This window comes from Lissotriton helveticus, chromosome 7 (genome assembly GCF_964261635.1).
Source record: "Lissotriton helveticus chromosome 7, aLisHel1.1, whole genome shotgun sequence".
Lineage (NCBI taxonomy): Eukaryota > Metazoa > Chordata > Amphibia > Caudata > Salamandridae > Lissotriton > Lissotriton helveticus.
Genome location: NC_136068.1, coordinates 733,834,393 through 733,853,696, shown reverse-complemented (window position 1 = coordinate 733,853,696; position 19,304 = coordinate 733,834,393). Strand labels below are relative to the sequence as shown.

The following is a 19,304-nucleotide window of genomic DNA, read 5'->3' as shown; positions in this document are numbered from 1 at the left end:
GGGCTGTAGTAACCAAGTCCCACAACCAAAGGAAGCAAATACTAGAGCAGCATAGTTGTACCATCGCATCATACAACTGGTACAAGTGCCCCTGATGAGGGAGTTGGGTGAAGGTTGGCGAAGGACAGGATCATAACCTGTGAAGGACAGTATACCAAACATTGAAAATCAACCACAAACTAAAAATATTATAACGAACAGGGCCAAAAGGCCCTAAAAATATGCACCACAAAGCAACCCCCCCACCCCCAAAAACATCAGGAGACAAGCCAAAGGGTAGAACACACCACGCACCACAAAGCGAGTGAGGCAATGCTCATATGGCCAGACGCTCCCAAAGGAGCAGCTTCTCTAAAGAGACCGTCCCCTAAGTAGCAACAACTAAGGACTAAAGGTCTTCAACCACTAAACCATATAGAACCCCACGACAGCAATTCACACACTAAGGTACAGAGAGATGGATACACGCCCAAGGTAACAACGTCCCAAAGCACAGAACCTCCAAAAGTCAGCACTACATTGACTATAGCTCCGCCCACAGGGTGGAACTTCCCCACGGACTGCACCCCTCAAACACCACCTCCTGTGGCATCCCAAGACCCCTGCTAGCCTCACCTTGCGCACGCCTTTGTAGATATAGAAGTAGAGCTCACGGCCCACATTGAAGCAGACCTGGTCCCCGTTGCCAGACTGGCGTTGACAATGACAAAGGAAACCTTGACGGGGTTGGAGCCTTGCGAATTAAAAGGCACCCGGTTGAGACGGCTGTACTCGGAGTGGCTCAGCAGCTTGTAGAGGCCTTCTCGGGTGGTGAACTGGGTCTTAATCTTGTTCATCTCCTTCCGTCCTCCCTCCGCCGCCATCTTGGGGAGCAGCATTCATCCTGCCCTATGCCCAACACTAACACAGCGCACGCGCAGATCTACTTTGCTTCACTGGTTAATTCTATCAAGGCATGGAAAGGGGACACGGATGCGTAGCTCACAAGCTAAGGGTTTTAATAACAAGCTTTCACCTCAGCTTCCCTCTTGTCCTGGTCTGCGCATCATTGCCGGCCGTGTGTGCGGCTTACAAACAAGCACAAATCAGGGTCAGTAACACCACAGCTCTCCCTACCCCTAACAAGTCCAGACACCGACACGGGGTGATGGTATTTTAATGTATTTAATGCGTTTTTATATAGCGCGGACTGTACCCGAAGGCGTCAGAGCGCTTCACAATAGGAACAGTAATGATACATGAGAAGATTACGAGTGAACAAATTACAAAAGCAGACGTACGTTAAGTTACATGAGGCAAAAGTGACAATTGTGAGCAAACAAAATACAAGAGGTAGCAAAAGGTACATTACAGGAGGAATAGACTGGGAGCTCGGCGAGAGGGAGGGTGTAGCACCCACCACTAGAAAACGGGCCGGGCTTACAAAATAGAAAGACGAGCAAGAAAACGCCCCCGAATCCGAAAAAGACAGGCCTTGAACGGAGTGACGCCCCTCTCCTCCAATGGCTGGCCAGCATTTACAAGGCCAGCCAATGGAGAAGAGGGGCGGGTTCAAGCCCCCTAACTAAGGAACATTAAATCTTCGGACCGAAGTGCGCAAGCGCAGCCTACAGTCCTCGACCTAAAAAAGGGAAGGAAAAGGAGGAGACTGAGAAGCAGGGGCAAAATTATAATTACTAGAGGCTACCTGTTTAAAAATAAATAAAACATTTTAAAAATAAATTTACCACAAACATTTTTTTAAAATTAGATTACCCAAAATCTGTACCAACTGTACCAACAGTCCAGACTGTACACGAGATTTACAGATTACTAGGGCCTGTGTTGCTTACATTTGCAGCTTATGATTCAAACAGCATTAATTAATTTTCTTTTTTTTCAGTACAGGTCTATAATTCTTGTATTCTATAATGGTGGTGTTTGCTATTTGATCATGCATAATCATTAGGGCTCCTGGTTTTATGATATTTTAACATATCCATCTGTATTTATCCATATTTATTTTTTGACCACCTTATTGCCATTTGTCCATAATTATTTAGTTTTTTTTAGAATAAATAAAGTGGGAAAATTGTATATTTCCACATTTATTTAACTGATAAACACGGACTTGTACTTTGCTGCCTGTTGTGTTTTAGCAAATTGAGCAGCCAAATATAACAAAACATTACACCCGCGTGTATATATTTGCATTTTATTACGCATGTGTGTCAACATATGCATGTATTTAAGGAAATCTCGATCTGTGTTTTTTAACTTATCATGCAGTTAATTGGCTCAGCTGTTGGCCTGAAACTAATGAAAGACAGCATGGCGAGTCACTTGTAAGAATGCAACTTTTCTGAATTTATCCACTTTTAAAAATAATATAGGCAGGAAACACATTGTTTTCTGTCTATTTGTATAACCCAGTGAAAATGGAAACCTGAGAGCCTTAATAATTTTACATTTTTTGACAAGGTATCACACAAACATTCTAAGTGAAATATGAAATCAACTCGTAATAGGGGCTTGGAGTACAGCAGATGAGGGAGGTCTGTTCCCCGGGCAGCTTTGGGCAATTGGTACGGCCCACATGACCGTACACGCTTGCGCTACGCTAGTAGGGTGGGGGCAGTCACAGCAGGCGAAACCACAGTAAATTCGGCTACTAGCTACCATTTTTAAAAAAGGTGACAACACGGTGGCTGTTAGCAATCTGGGGCATGCCAAGGTTTTTGTTTGGTCCCTCACTCAATAAGCAGGTGGAGCGGCACAGGAGCATTTTGGGAGACTCCCGTATGGCAGGAACTATCCGCTTGCTGCACACCACAGAGAGAGGATCTGCTGGCGATCGACGTCTAGGCAAGGCACTGTGATGGGGAGAAACGCAGCCACTGAGGAGGGTAACTGAAGGTGTGGCGGTGGTGGTTTTGGCATGCTCGCAGCACCAACCAAAAATTCCTAAAGACAACGAGTCTGAAGGCTTGGGACACGCGAGGGGCAAAAGGAGAACAGGCGGTATGGGGGCGGGCCCTGCAACTTATGTGAGGGCACAAGCACTGTCTGGGGACCAGGTGTCACAACTGGTTAGCACAGAGAGAAGGGGCGCTGAGGCGCAAAGAGCCTAGTGATGAGGCCCTGCCTCAGGCACAAAGGCGGTGTGCTGCGGCCTGGAGGTGGGGTGGTTGCTCATAAAGTAGGCTGCGAAGGAGGTAAAAGGGCAGGCAGCGCGGGGGAGTGGCTCCACTTCCTTGAAGGGATGTGGACGAGCACAGGTGAGCAAGGTGACAGATTGACCACAAGAAATGGTGTTGCCACTTTCAGCAGGAAAGAGGCCCTAGTGAGAAGCACCTGTTTGTCCGGATAAAATGAGAAGAATGGAAACTTGGAAGATAAAGTCTGCAGCTCACTCATTCTCCGGGCCAATTTAATTGCCACAAGAAAGGCTGTTTTGATGGTGAGCAGTATGAGGGGGAAAATTGTGAAGAGGCTCAAAAGAAGCACATATCATGAATGTGAGGACCAAATTAAGGTCCCACTAAGGTCTAATAAAAGGAGAAGGGAACAACATATGGACAAGGCCCTTCAAAAATCTATTTACAATAGGGGACTTAAATAAGGAGGGTTGGTCAGGCAGCTGCAAGAAGACAGACAAGGCATAAAGATAACCATTCAGAGCAACCAAAGCAGAGCCCTGCTGGGCAAGGGTGAGAATAAAAAGCAAAACATCCGAAAGGAAGCCAGAAAGAGGGTAAATGGACTTTTCTGTACAGTATGATACTAATTGCTTCCAACAGCATACGTATACCGTCTTGGCTGCCAGAAAAACATTGCAGACTTTAGGAAAAATGTTGAACGCTATCAACTGCCGCTCAATCTCCACACAAGGCAGCAAAGAGTGGACAGGCTCGGGCGGAGGACCCTCCCTTGCTGCTGCGACAGAAGATGCTACCGAAGGGGCAGCCTGATTGGAGGATCGACACATGTTGAGAATCTCAGGATACCAGACTCTCCATGCCCAGTCCGAAGCCACAAGGATGACTTGTGCCTAGTCGTTCCTCATCTTCCTGGGAACTCTGGACAGGAGTGGTATGGGTAGAAAGACGTACAGGTGGCCTAAGCTGAACTTGAGACGAAAAGCGTCCCCGAGCGAGAGCCACCTTGGAAACTGGCAAAACTGATGACATTGTGGGTTCTCGGCAGAGGTGCACGGATCTAATCAAGGCTCTCCCCACTGCTGTAAAAGACCTTGCGCCTCCTCTGGTTGGAGACGTCATTCGTGATCTACTAGGCACCTACGGCTGAGTTAGTCTGCTCTGGCATGCAGAGAACCTGCCAGGCGTTGAACCACCAGGCATATGCCCTGCTTTTACAGCAATGTCTAGCAAATCAGGAGCCCATCCCACCCTGAATGTTGCAGTACTACATGGCAGTGGTATTGTCCATGAACAACTGCACTAGCTTTACCTTGATGGAGGGTATAAAGGCTTACAAAGCCAGTCGGATCGGCCCAAGCTCCAGCATGTTAATGTGGAGTCTGGATTCCGCTGGAGACCAGAGTCCTTTGATCTCCACCTCTCCCAGGTGGCCATCCCATCCCGAGAGTGACATCTGTGAGATCTGGTTGGGGAAGGGAGAGGGCCTTCATCTGACCCAATTGTGGTAGTTAGCAACCACTGCAGGTCTTTGCAGTTCCCTTCAAGATCTGGACCATGTCAGAGAGATTCCCTTGATGCTGCCCCCAGTGGAACTTCAGGTCGCACTGCAGAGCCCGCTTGTGCCATCTGGCATGCATCACCAGCAGAATGCAGGAGGTCACGAGGCCCATCCGTCTCAGAGTCAGTCTCACCGAAACCAAGTACAGAGGCTCAAACATTGGTATCATAGCCTGAATATCCTGGACACGCCGTTCAAAAGGATAAGTCCGGAACAGCTCCAATGAAAGGGAGACTATGAGAGAGTCAGGTGTGACTTCGGCATGTTGATAGTGAACCCCACTGAATTCAGGAGGTTTGCCGTAACCTGGATGTGGTAAATGGCAGTCTGGGACAAGCCCGCCTTGAGCAGCCTGTCGTCGAGATAGGGGAAGACTGGCACCCCTAACCTGCGCAGATTTGCTGCGACCACCGCCATCACCTTGGTGAACACCCGAGGGGCACAGGTAAGTCCAAACGGGTGTACTGAAAATGCTTGTGGCCTACCATAAACTGCAGGTAGTGCCGATGGGCAGGCAGGACGGGGATGTGAAAATAGGCATCCTGCAAGTCCAACTCTACCATCCAGTCTCGTGAGTCTGGGGCAGACAAGACCTGAGCCATTATGAGCATCTTGAACTTTTCCTTCTTGAGGAAGTAGTTGAGGGTTTAGAGATCTAGGATAGGACGAAGACCCTTGTCCTTCATGGGGAACAGAAAGTAGCGGGAATAGACAACACAGTCTACTTCTGGCACGGAACCCTCTTTGTAGCTCCCCTGGCCAAGAGAACCATGACTTCCTGGCGGAGCAGGGATCCTCCATGAGCCGGTCATAAGATGGAGGCAAAGGGGGGGGGGGGGGGTAGTCTCGAAAGGTAGGGAGAACCCACCTGTTTCATATTATGGACTGCCAGTGGTGGAGGTGATGGCAGATCCTGCCACCAACAGGAAGCCCATGATCTAAAAGGGCAAGATTAGATATGTTTGGAGGCTGCCGGGCATTGGTGGTTGGATCAGACTGCTGGTTACCCAACCCACAAGGCTGATAGGAACTGTGCCCTTGACCACGCAAAGCTTGTGCGGCTCGACGGCTGGGATAGGGTTGGTGGGGTTGAAAGTCTCTACTGTGGCCACGAAAGGCAGTCTGGGGATGTGGGGCAGCCAAGAGGCCCAAGGACTTGGCCATAGCGCGTGAGTGTCTGAGGCCACCATCGACTAAACAGATCTGCCCAGCAAGTCGGTGCTGTCCAAGCCACAGCGTAAAGTGAACTTCGCTGCATCTCTTCCATCTGTAACTGCTTTGGAAAGAATGGCCAGGGCCTCAATGGGACCTGTGATAGCACTTGTGCATCCGTTTCACAGAGCATGTGGGAATAGTAGCCCAATAAGCATGCAGTGTTCACTGATCACACTGCAAGACTGGCAGAAGAAAACATTTTATTTCCTAAGATGTCCAGCGTCTTGGATCCCCTGTCTGGGGGAGCGGCAGGGAATGGGCTATGGGAAGTGAATGCTTGGACCACCAAGCTCTCCACGGTGGAGTGAGGTAATTTGGGTCTCCTGGAGCGGGATGGTGGCGGCAGACAATCGTGCTAATCACAGGAGCTCCTGTGCTGTACCAGGTCCAGAGAAAGATGTTGGTGAAGGCTTGGTTGAACGGGAGTAGGGGTTCAGAGGAGGCGACTACCGGTTACCCCATCTAGACGTTGGTCTTGATGCCACTGAGGGCAACTAAAGGTCGAGGAAGTCAGCTGCCCTACGCACAACCATTGTGTATGTATCTCCCTCATCTATAGCCAAAGTAGAGAGAGAAAACATGTCGGTATCTGGAGACGTATCCAGTCTGCTGGTATCACCCAGTTCCTCACACCAGTCCATATCCTGATCATACTGGTATTCTGAAAGAGTCTAGCGACCCCTCTCATCTTTCCTCGAGGCCTAATCCTTCAAAATAGGGCTCAAGCGCAAACCTAGTAGACATGGCTCCATGTCATCAGGAATCACAATGGAGCTGGTGCCACCAGCGCTGGGAGCATCGGAGTCGGGCCGGCGCCAACAAAGGTGAAAGTGGCACGACCCAGCATCAGTCCAGATCCATGACCAGATCCATGGGCCCATCGGACCCCCAGCGTGGAACCAGATGGAGCTCGAAGGCATGCCGGTGGGATTGAACTATCCAAGAATGAGACGTATGGCCTCACAGAACTCTTTAGTTTGAGCGAGGGTTGCTCGGGCTCCAGGAAAACTGGGCGGCACAGAGTCGGCTCAGGTGCTGATTCCAAAGCATCAGACCTCAATCAGTGATGTTCCTTCGTCGTGTCGTCCGATGGACGAGGAGAAATCTAAGCGCGCATTAACTTCTTCTGTTTTTTTGTGCCTCTTAACCGAGTGCCACCGAAGACTTCAAGTGTGATGTAGAGAACTTCTGACTCCTGGAACGGTCCTGAAACCTTCCTCTCTAGCAGGACTGTGACTTCCGCACAGTCGCATGCCAGGCCACTAGCAGCTTCAGTGACCGCTCCCTCAAAGCCCTCAGTGTCATGGCCAGGCAGTCGGAGCACGACTTGGAGTCATGGTCTCACTCCAGACACAACAAACACTAGGTGCGAGTCTGCCACCGAGCTGGCATGGTGACAGGTGCCATCCTCGAAACACCACGGTAAAAAAACAACTCAAAAGAGGTTGACAAAATGTCACAAAAATCCTGTTAAAAACTGGCAAAGTGGTAGCTTTTCTTCCGGATCAGCGATGGCTGGTGAGAAAAGAAAGAAAACTGACGTCAGCACACCAAGGTGATGCCTATTTAAGTGACGCAGATGTCACTTTCTACAAGGACAACACCAACTGCCACCACCTACCGGCATGCAGGGGTACTGCTCACAAAAAATCTTCAGTCTGACACCTGGGAAAATTCAAAGGTAAAGAATCTGCGAATAGAAGTTCCTTACAGATGCTGTTAATTCAACAATGGTATATCAGCAGTAGAGTAAAATAAAGGACTAAGCAAGGGCGTGTGGTGAATGCTACTGTGTTTGTTTGACCAGGCAAGGCATTACAACAACACACACTTCCAGAACAAATGGCTATAAACTATAAATCCAATAATTAAATTGTTGTGTCAGCAAATATAACAGATCAAAGAACATACGCTGACTGAAATAAAAGCTATATGTGTTATTGTATTGCATCTTCAGTCTAACAACAGGACTACTTGATGCAGCATCATCAAAACTTAATGGAAACACCAATTGAACAATGGAACCACCCACGAAGTGAGTGCCATGAACTTGATGGACAGCCTGTCCAAGTAATGGCAAACAATAAAAATACACGAAAGCCAATGGCTGAAGGGAGCTGACCAAAGCCCCCCCTCTTTTTTTTTTTTACTGCTTATTGCACTTTTAAAGAATTGAAGACATGAGGTTTTCCACAAAACTGAAGCTCCCTTTAGCTAGACCTAAAAAGTTAAGAGTAAAATGAAACGCTAATTTAAGAAAGAAACGAATACATTAGATAGAGTTCTCCCTGCAAATTTACAAAATTTCCCAGACCGACCTAATCGTATTTTCTTATTTTATCTAAATAACAGTTTCAGCTATTGAATGGTCAACTAAGGCATTACATTCTTTACTCCCTTGTAATAAACTAATCTGTCAGCTGTAGCCAATTAGTTTTAAATAAACCCCCCACCAACTGCGGCACAAATACACACTGTCAGGTCACAGACCTTGAGGCCCGGTTTGTTTTTATTCTAATGCTTATGATCTCTCGACATTCTAGCCAAGGGTTAAGGTTCAAATTTGTATTGCTGTGTCTATCATCGCTTTAATAGGAATCCTGTTAGGTGAAAATAAACATTAATGATCTACGAACCAAGGATCGTGTACAGCAAACATGGCACAGTAACATCTCATTTGGGACAACAGTATATGTTTTCCACCCACTCAGAGTGATTCTGCAGAGATCGACAATACACAACAATAATCAAAAGTACCTTCCACGGCTCGCTTGAAAAACACTTTGCAGCTGCCACAGGTGAGAACCCCATAGTGGCACCCGGACGCCTCATCCGAGCACACGAGGCATAGCTTAGGAGGTGGAGCTGAAGTTGTGGTGGAACTGGCGGGAGAAGCACTGACATCTGGCCGCATTCCAGGGCTAGAGAGGAAACATAAGATTGACAATGTCAGAAGTGCATCAGCAATGGAAAGAAAGTCAAAATCACACTTAAATATCATGCCACATGGAATCCTTTTATAGACCACCCAGCTTGTTTCTCATACTTCAGGGATTTCCAAAGTGACAAGTAAAATGGAAAGTAAAATCAAAATGACTGGGATTTGTAACATCCTTAACATACGTGTACATAGATTACAGTTTATTACAATCAGCCCAAGGAGCTTATGTGTACTTAAATCAGGAATCTATTTCTTAATTTAGGGAATATCTGGTGGATCCATTGACCAATGGTCCTGGTCACAAATCATGCGATAGTCGTTTTGATCCTGAGATGACTGCAGGGATGCACACCAGTTTGAGAACATCAATTCCTCCTGGTGAAGACCGCCTACTCAGTTTGTTCATAATTATGTGCAGTTTTACCATTTAGGGTACCAAGGCCAGGAATTCTCAACTCATTTTTATTAGTGAGTAGAGCCTGAACAACCTGGTTGTTTGACTATGCAGCCTAGCACAAATTCCTCTCCATTATACGATTTAACAGCAGGCCTGCTGAGCTTTTCAATTGGAACCTTTTGAGTCCTAATTTAAAATGTATAAGAAAATGGCTTTTAGGAGGATAGGGAAGGCAGATGAGCTATAAAGTAGGCCAGGGCAGTGAACTGCACTCCGTTCAATGAGTTTTACGCATTCCAAGGAGCACACGGAGTTCCTAAAACACCGCTCTGCAAAGCAGAGTGGAGTGGAGTTTTTTTCCTCGCTCGCACTCACCAACGTTAAGTTGAGTAGCGCGAGTGAGGAAAATCCAACGCTAGGCCACCACTTGCGCTGGGAAACCATCCGTTCGCGTTGAGGAAGCTGTAGAAAATCTACTCGAGCAGCAGAAAGAAGCAGCGCTATTTGCGCTGATTTTCCAGCGTGGGAGAAACACCCGGTGCTAAAAATCAGCGTGGATGGTGCGACCTAACATACACCACTGCTTGCGGAACTCTGCGAAGCGCAGCTGAGTTTTTTGGTCACTTCACTGTGTTTCGCATAACTCCGCCCAGGCCTAGAGATGAGTACTTTTGTTCACTCCAGCCAGAACCCTGAACACGCAGCTGCAACAGCATAGACAACAACCTTTCAGAATGAGCAATTTTATTAATAATTTCATAAATGACAAATTAAAAGTGTCCTGTTCAATAAATACAGTGAGTATACGAGGAATTGTTTCTTCCAGAGAGGCAATAACTAACCAGCAATGCGATAGAGCAGACACATGCAGTTTTGTACCAAACAATAAGCGACCTGATAGTTGGTGGGTCAACAGTGGTGAGTAATTAGATACCGAGATAAGGGAAGGATTATCCTTCAGACACTGACTGGAGAACCCCTTTCTGAATCATAATTAAGGTTCCCAGTTTTCCGTTTTTACTGATTTTTACAGATAAATACAGACAGAAAACAATAAGGGTTCCTGTCTGTATTTATTTTTAAAAGTGGAAGAATACTGAAAATTATGCTTTTTATGAAAGACTCTCTGTACTGTCTTTCATGATTTCCAGGCAAACGCTGAGCAGATAGGCAGCATGGGGAGTTACATAATAAGATCAGATTTCCTTAAATTTAGGCAGATAATAACATATATTTGTAGTATAACACTAATATGTACCTGTGGGTGTAGTGTTTTGTTGTATAGTGTTATGTGGCTGCTTAATTTGCTCAAATGCGACAGTCATCCTTGTATAAGTGCACTTCTAAGAGTTAAATCAATGTGGAAAAAATGTATGATTCCATTTATTGTGAAAACACAAAATAAATATGGACAAATACCAATAAAATGGCCAAAAAATAAATATAGATAAATACAGAGGTAAATGTTTAAAAAATAAGTACCATAAAAGCTTCCTCCTCTGTTAGGAAACATGGTCTGAATTAGAAACACAGCAAATGCTTGCAGGGGGGAGCCAGTGCACCTGATGCCTTCGAACTTGGTGGATGATCGATCGCCTGTTACCAGAGCTGAAGGCTCACTAACCCTGTGCTGTGGGATTTACTGCTGCATCCACGTACAAAAAAAAAGGTTGAGTGCCATGTAATATTTTAGTGACAGTTAAAAAAAAGACTAAAAGGAGCAAGTAGGATAAACGCCCCGACTGTGCTTAATGCCCACTAAACCACACGCTGTTTACTCAACAGCAATATTCTGTCTATCACTGATTAGCTCTGGAGTACATTAATCCCCTACCTTTTAAGCAGTAAAAGTCGAACGAATCCAGAGTATTAGTGGCATTTGGCGCCTAACAGATCACATTTAAATTAATCCCAGTTACCAGGCTGTGGTAATAGGTTTTGTGGTTGTCCCAACAGCTGTTTTTAGTGATCATTGGTTACCAGTTCTTTTAGCCTATCTTCTGGGGTGTGTTTTTATTAACAGAGCACTTTAAGACTGAGGAACCGATAAGTGTGAGGAGTAACAGAGCAAGTACTGAGACACAGGGATCTGGTGGAGACTTTCCAGGAGGGTATCTACCTCTAGGTAACTAAGGGGGTGTCTAGAGAAGGCACATAGCGTTTCCACACTACCATTCAGAATTGAAAACGCCGCAACATTACATTAAAAATCCCCGCTTCACAGAAAGCATGCAGGAAGAACCAAAAAGGACACAACAATAATATTAAGGAAAGATACATGTGCACGGCCACCTTTCAAACATAAATTACTCCAACGCGACTTCCCCTTTTAACATAGGTATCAAAGGAGGGTGTGAACAGAACAACCAAATGATGGTACGGATACAGAAACTTAGGACCCACACAAGTCATCGTGATATATAAGTTACAGAGGGTGCTATGTACAGAAAAAAGGAAGTTGGTGTAGTTAAAAGCCACTGCCATTGCGCAGTACTCCTCCGCCCACGCATCGACTACAATTAAAAACCTATTCACAATGTTGGCAATGGCTGAGACACTCGAGAATGCATTCCACACGGCAACAAACACACCACAGATCATTTCGAAAACCGAACTCGATGAACTTCGGGGGCTGGCGGTGCTGAGGTGCCGGCTCGCGCGCCCTCACCACTCTCTTCCGCGCGGCGCCCCCGGGCACGCGGGATGCGCCAACGAGCAGATTTACAAATACCCAGCTCTGGCCCATCAATGACGAAGCCCAAGACAAAAGGAAGCGACCACGCAGCGAGGATTCACGGCTCCTCGGGTGTTACCCTCCGCTCCATGAAGGACGTCACACCAGGGAAGCGGAGCGGGGATTGGCTCGCGGCCGCAGAGCTGCTCATGCCGCTCTGGTGTGCAGGAGCCAGAACTCTCTCGAAACTTGGAAATAAATCTGCATCTGCCATTTGGTCCAAAGCCAGCGTCTCTGCCGTGATTCCCATCCTTCAGTCACAGCTCGGTGTTTACAATTTCAGAATTTACGGTGACTTTAGGTATGCCACTGACACTATGGGATAACAGGGTTGTGTAGCCAGGCCTGCTTAGACTTGAGTCAATCTCAGGCATTCCATAATGTTCCTGAAAGCAAGTTGTGGTTTTGTTAGGTTTTTCGTTTCAAATAGGTCAGTTTTCATCATTTTTTTTGCAAGGAATTTTCTTTTAAAAGGAATATATGGGTTTTTAATTTTTGACTCATAGAAGTGGTTGGTTGATCTTTGTTTTAATACAAATTGAAAGCCTCTATAAAAGAGTCTATAAAACACTTTGTGATTAAGGATTAGAAGACAATCAAAGAAGTAAATTGTTTCTGGTATGACAAAAATACAATACAAAGTTTTTGATTTGTGACTGCTCAGATAGGACTTGACTTTTAGAGGGGACGTCAGCACTATGGAATTTGAGGTCTTCAACATAAGTGTTCACTGTGCTGCAAGTATAATGCAAACTCCAATGAGAAGGGCCTGGGGAGGAGGTCTACCCCGAAGGAATAATGAGACAGACCATTGAATACCGATTTCTTTGCCATCACTTACACCCTTGACCTAGCATCTTTCTGTGTGTGGGTGTATATTATATTATAAACATACACACCAAATACAAAATGAGAACACCGCAAAGAAGCTGAAACGCATATTTTTCTCCTAGGTCATTTGCATAATCTAGCCTTTTTATACTGTGGATCACTGTAAAATACGGGGCAGGTGCAGCGATCTCTTTTTGTCAATAAAAGATATTTCGTCTCAGTGCTGTACCTCTGTATACTGAAACAGATCTCTGCAGAAACCTCCCACAGGAACCACAGGCTCCTCCAACAACACCTTTCTGCAAAGCGAATTCTTTGCACATGTCGTTTTACAGTTTGTACACAACGGAGCTATGCCTTGAATCAACCTGCCCACCTGCATGAAATCCATATGCGACTTGGCTCGCTTTTAGGCTTCCCTCAAAAACAACTTTCCATTCTCTCGTCCAGACAGATGGTGCAGATGTTACAAAAACCTAGCTCAACAGTTTCCGATTTCAAAAGGAACGGCTCTGAGGTAAAAACACATTAAGAAAATCTTTCTAGGAGGCGTTTTTCCCCCACTCAAATCAAATCTTGCGTATTCATTATCTGTGGGTGCTGCGGTGGGGGCACTTGGTCAGAGACACTAAATTCTGTGTAACCCTAGCATGAGTGGCATACATCTGAGGAGAGCAGACAGCACAACATACTGATTTACTTATTAAATAACAAGTTTAATTTGAGGTTGGGCAACGTGAATAAAGATCCATGCTAAAACCAATAACCACCTTATTTTCATTAAATACACAAGTGTTTACATTGACTTCCTTTAGTAAAACAAGTTTCAGAGGGGTTTTTTATTTCTATATCTAGATCTACCCCCACCAACCACCACACACAATATCCAATATTTGGAATCAGACGTTACAAATCCAGACCCATGCATTACAGAATGTCACAGCCTGCTATCCGAAATTTAATTTCGTTTCTGGCATCTCACACAGGCAATCCACAGAGGTCGCCTCAGAAAATTAGTATCTGCTGGACTATATTATAAAACTGTCAAAACTACTATGAATCTGCAGACGTCCTGGCAGCAATACATATATTAAAAAAGATATGTACTAGAGAGCCATAGCAGACACAGTATTCAAATTGCAATGTCTTGTTATTAATTGTAATTGTGACAGTATGAGCGGATCACTCGTGTAGCGTGCACTGTATATTGAGGCTGTGCTTGGTTGCAATTAGAGCAGCATTTCCAAGGTGTGCCCCAAGGAAATGGAGTGGAACTTAGTAATAAGAATACTTTGTGCACCAGAAAATGAAGGATTTTTGGCCCTCAACTTGATTTAGGCCTGGTCCTCACTCGTCAGAGATGTGTAAAGCCATTTTGCAGCGTTAAAGCTTGCAATTCACAAAATTACCGTTTTTGAAAACGCAAAATATTTTAGTTTTTTTTCCAAACTCATTTTGCGCGTCGGATAAATATTTCAGAGTAGCAAAGTCAGCTTACTGAACCCTTCCGAATAACAATTAGGAAGGGGATGAAGGGGTGTCCCCTCTTAACTGCAGTTCAGCATGGTATGAATAAATAGTTTGGAAATGCAGTTCCACTAAGTCATCAACACCTTGAAGGAGAGGGTGGCCCATTAGCAAAAGGGAAACTGTCCACATTTGACAGTTCTTTGTGAGTAGTGTCAGTGGACCCCTGTACAACTGCATACTCCCACTGACGACTTCCAAAACTGAATTGGTTTCTTATTAAAGCAACATTTGCTTCTTTGAGGAATACGGGCAGCTTTTAAAACATTTTTTTTAAAGTTTCCCACATGAGAATGCAAACATGGGGATCGATCGGCTGTCCCTTGCCATAATTTCTGTATTTATGGCCAATCGCAGGGGGGCATACAAATAGTGACCTGATTAATTGATATCAATTATGCAGGTCATTCTGCAACTACCTGCTATTGGAATTTTTTGAAGTGACCTACCAGTACATAGGTTGTATTGCAAAATTAAAGGCTGATCAGTGCACAATTTCTAACCACTTTTTGCGACCACCTTTTTAGTACATCAGGTCCTACGTCAGCACAACCTTGAGTGAATAAAGTAAGCTATGCCATCCAGAAAGTGAGCGCATTATGACAATAACACAGTGTGATGCCTCTATTTGATTGCAATAACAGCCTCAGCAGACATGTCCCTGCTATGTGGCTCCCAAAGGATCGAGGAACTAGGGCCTTACATTGGTTATCAATTAGGAAGAGAGTTATTTTTAAAACCTTGGTTTTTGTCCATCATAAAATTCGTTCTTCTTACCCTGCATTTATGACAGCCAAATTTCTCCCCTTTAGTCCCAGACAGATACTACATTCATATGACGATTTTCTTTTGGATATCCTCAAGACCAATACTGAGACGATTCAAGATGGAGCTTTTCCTGTCACTCTAGCACAGTAGTGGAATTGTCTTCCCTTGGACTTATGATCTCTTTCTAGCTTGTCCATCATCCACAAGAAACTTTTTACTAATCTTTTTTAATGGTTAACTTGTATTCATTTGTGCACGTTTTGAGGTGAGTAAATTTTTACTTGTATACACTGCTATCTTATAGATAAACTGTTGTGTTCACAGATAATTCGAAGACACTTTGGTGTACGTGTGCTGCAAACAAAATATAATGCAACAAACATACAACATAGCACAACATAGTGACCCTATTAGAACACTTTTGCAACTGCTCAGCTGAAGGTACACTGATGTTTATGATGCAGGATTTTAAAGTGAGTAGCTATAAGTAGACAGTGCTCTATTTTGTGAGATCTTTAGACACTGGGATTAAAAAAACTGTATCGCTGGGTCTGGATTGACCCATCAATGTTGTAGATTTGTACCTGAAAGTGGATGCTGTGCTAATTAGATATAACCAGCAGTTGGCAACTCCAGATACTAACACAGTCTACCTCCCTCATACTGGAGCCAAAAACCTGAAGCCATAAGCAACCCTTTTTCAGAAGATGTTCGCGATCCTTTACTAGACACAGCAGTGACTTAAAGGTCCTTTTATGAAACATAACAGAGCTACATTGACTGCATCGGCCAGGCTTTTAACGGGTTCTAGGAATTTTTTATCACATTTCACCCGACCTTCTGCAGCTAAACTGACTACCTATTGAAGCAAGAATCCGACTCAAGATAGCCTGTCTGACTCAAAGCCATACACTACAATACCCCCTACTATCTAGTTAATAAACTTGAACTATCGGGCTCCAACAGGAACCTCAGAAGTATATCCACCCTTCTCCTGAAACCTCCAAGATTCAAAAAGAAAAGATCGTACAACCGTGCGTTCCCCGGTCTTGCTCCAAGAATTTGGACCTCCTTGCCATCAGAGATCAGAGCAAATCCTTCCACTACTTCCTTCAAAAAATTGGTCAAAAGACTACTAATGAACGAAAGTTAAGAGCGCTGATCAGGTTAGTGTGTCCTGTTAATAACCAAAATCTTGAAATATTTCTCACTGATGTTCTATGGCATATTTTTCCCTTCTTTTTGTTCTAGTCCTAGATAGCCCCTTTAACTGCATCAACTCTTGATTGTAAGATTTGTACTCGGAGCGCTAGATTGCACCAATGATACTAATGTATTACCATCTTTATGTTCTGTATAATTACGGACGACAACGCTGTACAGTGCTCTGATACCCCCTCGGGTCTTGTTCGTGCTCTATAAAACTTTCAAATAAATAAATAAATAACATGCAATCCTAGATTCCAATGCCACTAGATGAAATCAAACAGATTAAATAAAACCCTGTATAGTCTAGGATCTTGCTGGGGCACTCTGTGGCTGCTCTTGTGAAAGGGAAGAGAAAACAGGGGCAGCTCCCTCACTATGGCGGAGAAGCGGCACCCCACTGCTTTTAAGCAGTGGTAGTAGAAACATAAAATGTTAATAACACTGTTTGTGTAATTGTGAAAAATGAGATGCCCTATTTGGGTGGACATAAAACGTTGGGTAAATACCAGCAAAGGAGCCAGGGATGGGTCTCTGGAACAGCAGATTCGCAATCCAGTGATAAAGGACTCTCATAGTATGTCTGCTTTGCGTTCTATCCATTCTACAATGTTAAACCATTGTGGCTATGTGAAAGAAAGGATTCTGGTAGCAAACAGCTGAAAGGGTTAATGGCCAAAACCTCCTGTTGGAATCCTATCCAAGGTAATTTGTCACCATACTGATACACTGAAAGGCAGCAAATTATCTTGACTTAGCCACCCCTCAAAAAGCACTGAACTCATTATCCCACTCCAAAAATGTTTTCGGAATAAAGTCTAAAACTCTCACACAAAATGTTAAATCCATCACAGTGCATTAAGTAATCAATACATGCTAACCAGCTCAATTCCATATTGCCATTAAGTAGCTGCTTCCTTTGAGAAACAGGTCACCTCTTTACTGAAATTTTAGAACTGAAGGATCATTATGTCCAATCCATTGCAAGATCGCAGCAAGGGCTTTCAATCAGTTTTTGACCCTTTCTGGATGTGAGTACTGCATTTGACCTTTGTCCTTCCTTCCCATTTATACACGTATCGCCTTTAAATAGGTTACCTCTGTTTTCCTATTTCATTACTGTCTTCTTGGTTCCCCCGTTTTAGCTCACTATCATTATTTCAAAATAAACTATTACGTTCACCTAACTCAACTGATTAAAAGTGAATGATAAATGGTTTAATGTCATTTATTAGGAGTCTAACACCTTCATTAGATTTTTTCACCTTCTATTGGTATGTTTCAGTATGTTGTTCTTTTCATGGAAGGGAACTCTGAGTGCCTGTTTGCTCTATAACCACTGGCAATGCAATCCCATGCGTCCTGACCCGCTCAATGCATTTTCTCCACCACACAGCTTTGATTGTGTTGCCTAACCACAGTGGGTGGGCTTAAATGGGCATCTTCCTTAGTGGAAAGAGTTAATTGCTGCGCTTCACAGCTATCCAATTTACAAAAGTCCAAGATTCACCCTTTTCCACTTTCTTAAAGAGTTGTATCTCATGTGATCAGTGACAAACACATTTTAAGATCATTCACACAAATCTATAATGTGCTACTGTATCTGCTGTGGAATGGCTCTCTAACTACATTACAATCTACTCATGTTATATTATGTGTATCTGTAAAGCGCACTACCACCTGTGAAGGTATCCTGTAGCTGAGAAGGCGTGTGTGCCTAGCCCTGCTTATGGTAGTTTGGTTAATTGAAAAAAACAGGTCTTCAGCTTCTTGCAATATTCAAGAAAACAGAAGTAGGAGGCTCTGACGTGGAGTGGGACCGAGCTCCATGCTTTAGGAGAGATGAAAAAACACCTCTCCCCCTGATCTGGTTCCGTTTATGTGAGGGATGTGTGTGAGTAGGAGTCCTGTGGAAAAGGTGTCTGGGTAGTTGGTAGAAAGAGAGTCCACTGTTTAGGTAGGGAGGGAGGGTCTATGTTGTTTAGTGCCCTAAATGAATGTGTGAGGAATATAAAAATGAGTGTGCTGGTGTATCAGGAGCCAGTGGAGCTCCCGGAGGTGTGATGTGATGTGAGTTCTGTATGGGAGGTTGAGAACGATTCTGGCTGCTGAGTTCTGGATGGTTTGTGGTCTTCTAGAGTGTTGCTTGGTGATCCTGATTTAGAGGATGTCCCGCTGTCCAACTTTCTGGTGACTAGGGCATGAGTGACAGCTTTTCTAGTGCTGCTTGGAAACCATTTGAAAAACTTTCTCAGCCTCTTTAGGGTCTCGAAGCAGGATGAGGTGAAGGCGTAGACTAGTGTGGTCATGTCTAGTTTGCTGTTTATGATTATCCCTGGGTTCCTGGCATGGGTGCTGTGTGTGGGTCTCAGTTTGGCTAGCCACCAGTTGGGAGTTTCATGGTGAGGTGTTCTTGCTGAAGATCACTATTTCTGTGTTGTCAGTGTTGAGATTGAGACAGCTGGCTTTCACCCAGTTAGTGACTTCAGTCAAACTTGTTTCTTGTGTTTGAGGTTTTATCCAAGATCGAGAGTATGAGTTGCGTATTGTCAGTGTAGAAGAGGATGTTGATGCTGTGTGAGCAGATGATGTTGGCCAGAGGGATCATGTATGCATTGAATTCTCACTGGATGTAGTCATGTATGATTACATTCCAATTTTATGTACAATTAAAACGTCCACAGAACCATGTTCCTCTAACAACAATGGAGCTTGTTTGATCACAGAGCTTCTTGAACCTGCCTTCTATGTACTCCATCATGGGAAGAGAGAGGCAAGATGAAGCAGACTCCTCCTTGCATCTCAGTGGGTTTGTTTTTGCTCCCTTTTGTCAAGTATGAAACCCCACCACAGAGGTTCTGATGATTAACGGCTCCAATTATAAATCTTGTTAAGCTGTTAGGAGGCCTTCTTTGGGGGAAACAATAAATAAATGTTCCCTTTGAGCTAACAGAAGGGGCAAAGCCATGGAAAACATTAATTTTGAC

General features: G+C 44.5%; 1 protein-coding gene and 1 pseudogene across 2 annotated transcripts in view; both read right to left on the bottom strand.

The window, feature by feature from the left end:
• NR3C1 (nuclear receptor subfamily 3 group C member 1) overlaps nucleotides 1-19,304 on the bottom strand; it is a 597,661-nt gene that overhangs the window by 208,297 nt on the left and 370,060 nt on the right. For both annotated transcript variants that reach the window (XM_078653058.1, XM_078653059.1), the window contains exon 3: nucleotides 8,671-8,834. In XM_078653058.1, the coding sequence (XP_078509184.1) occupies nucleotides 8,671-8,834 (164 nt within the window). The remainder of the gene's footprint in view (nucleotides 1-8,670; nucleotides 8,835-19,304) is intronic.
• Nucleotides 69-863, bottom strand: LOC144767102 (WD repeat-containing protein 20-like; annotated as a pseudogene).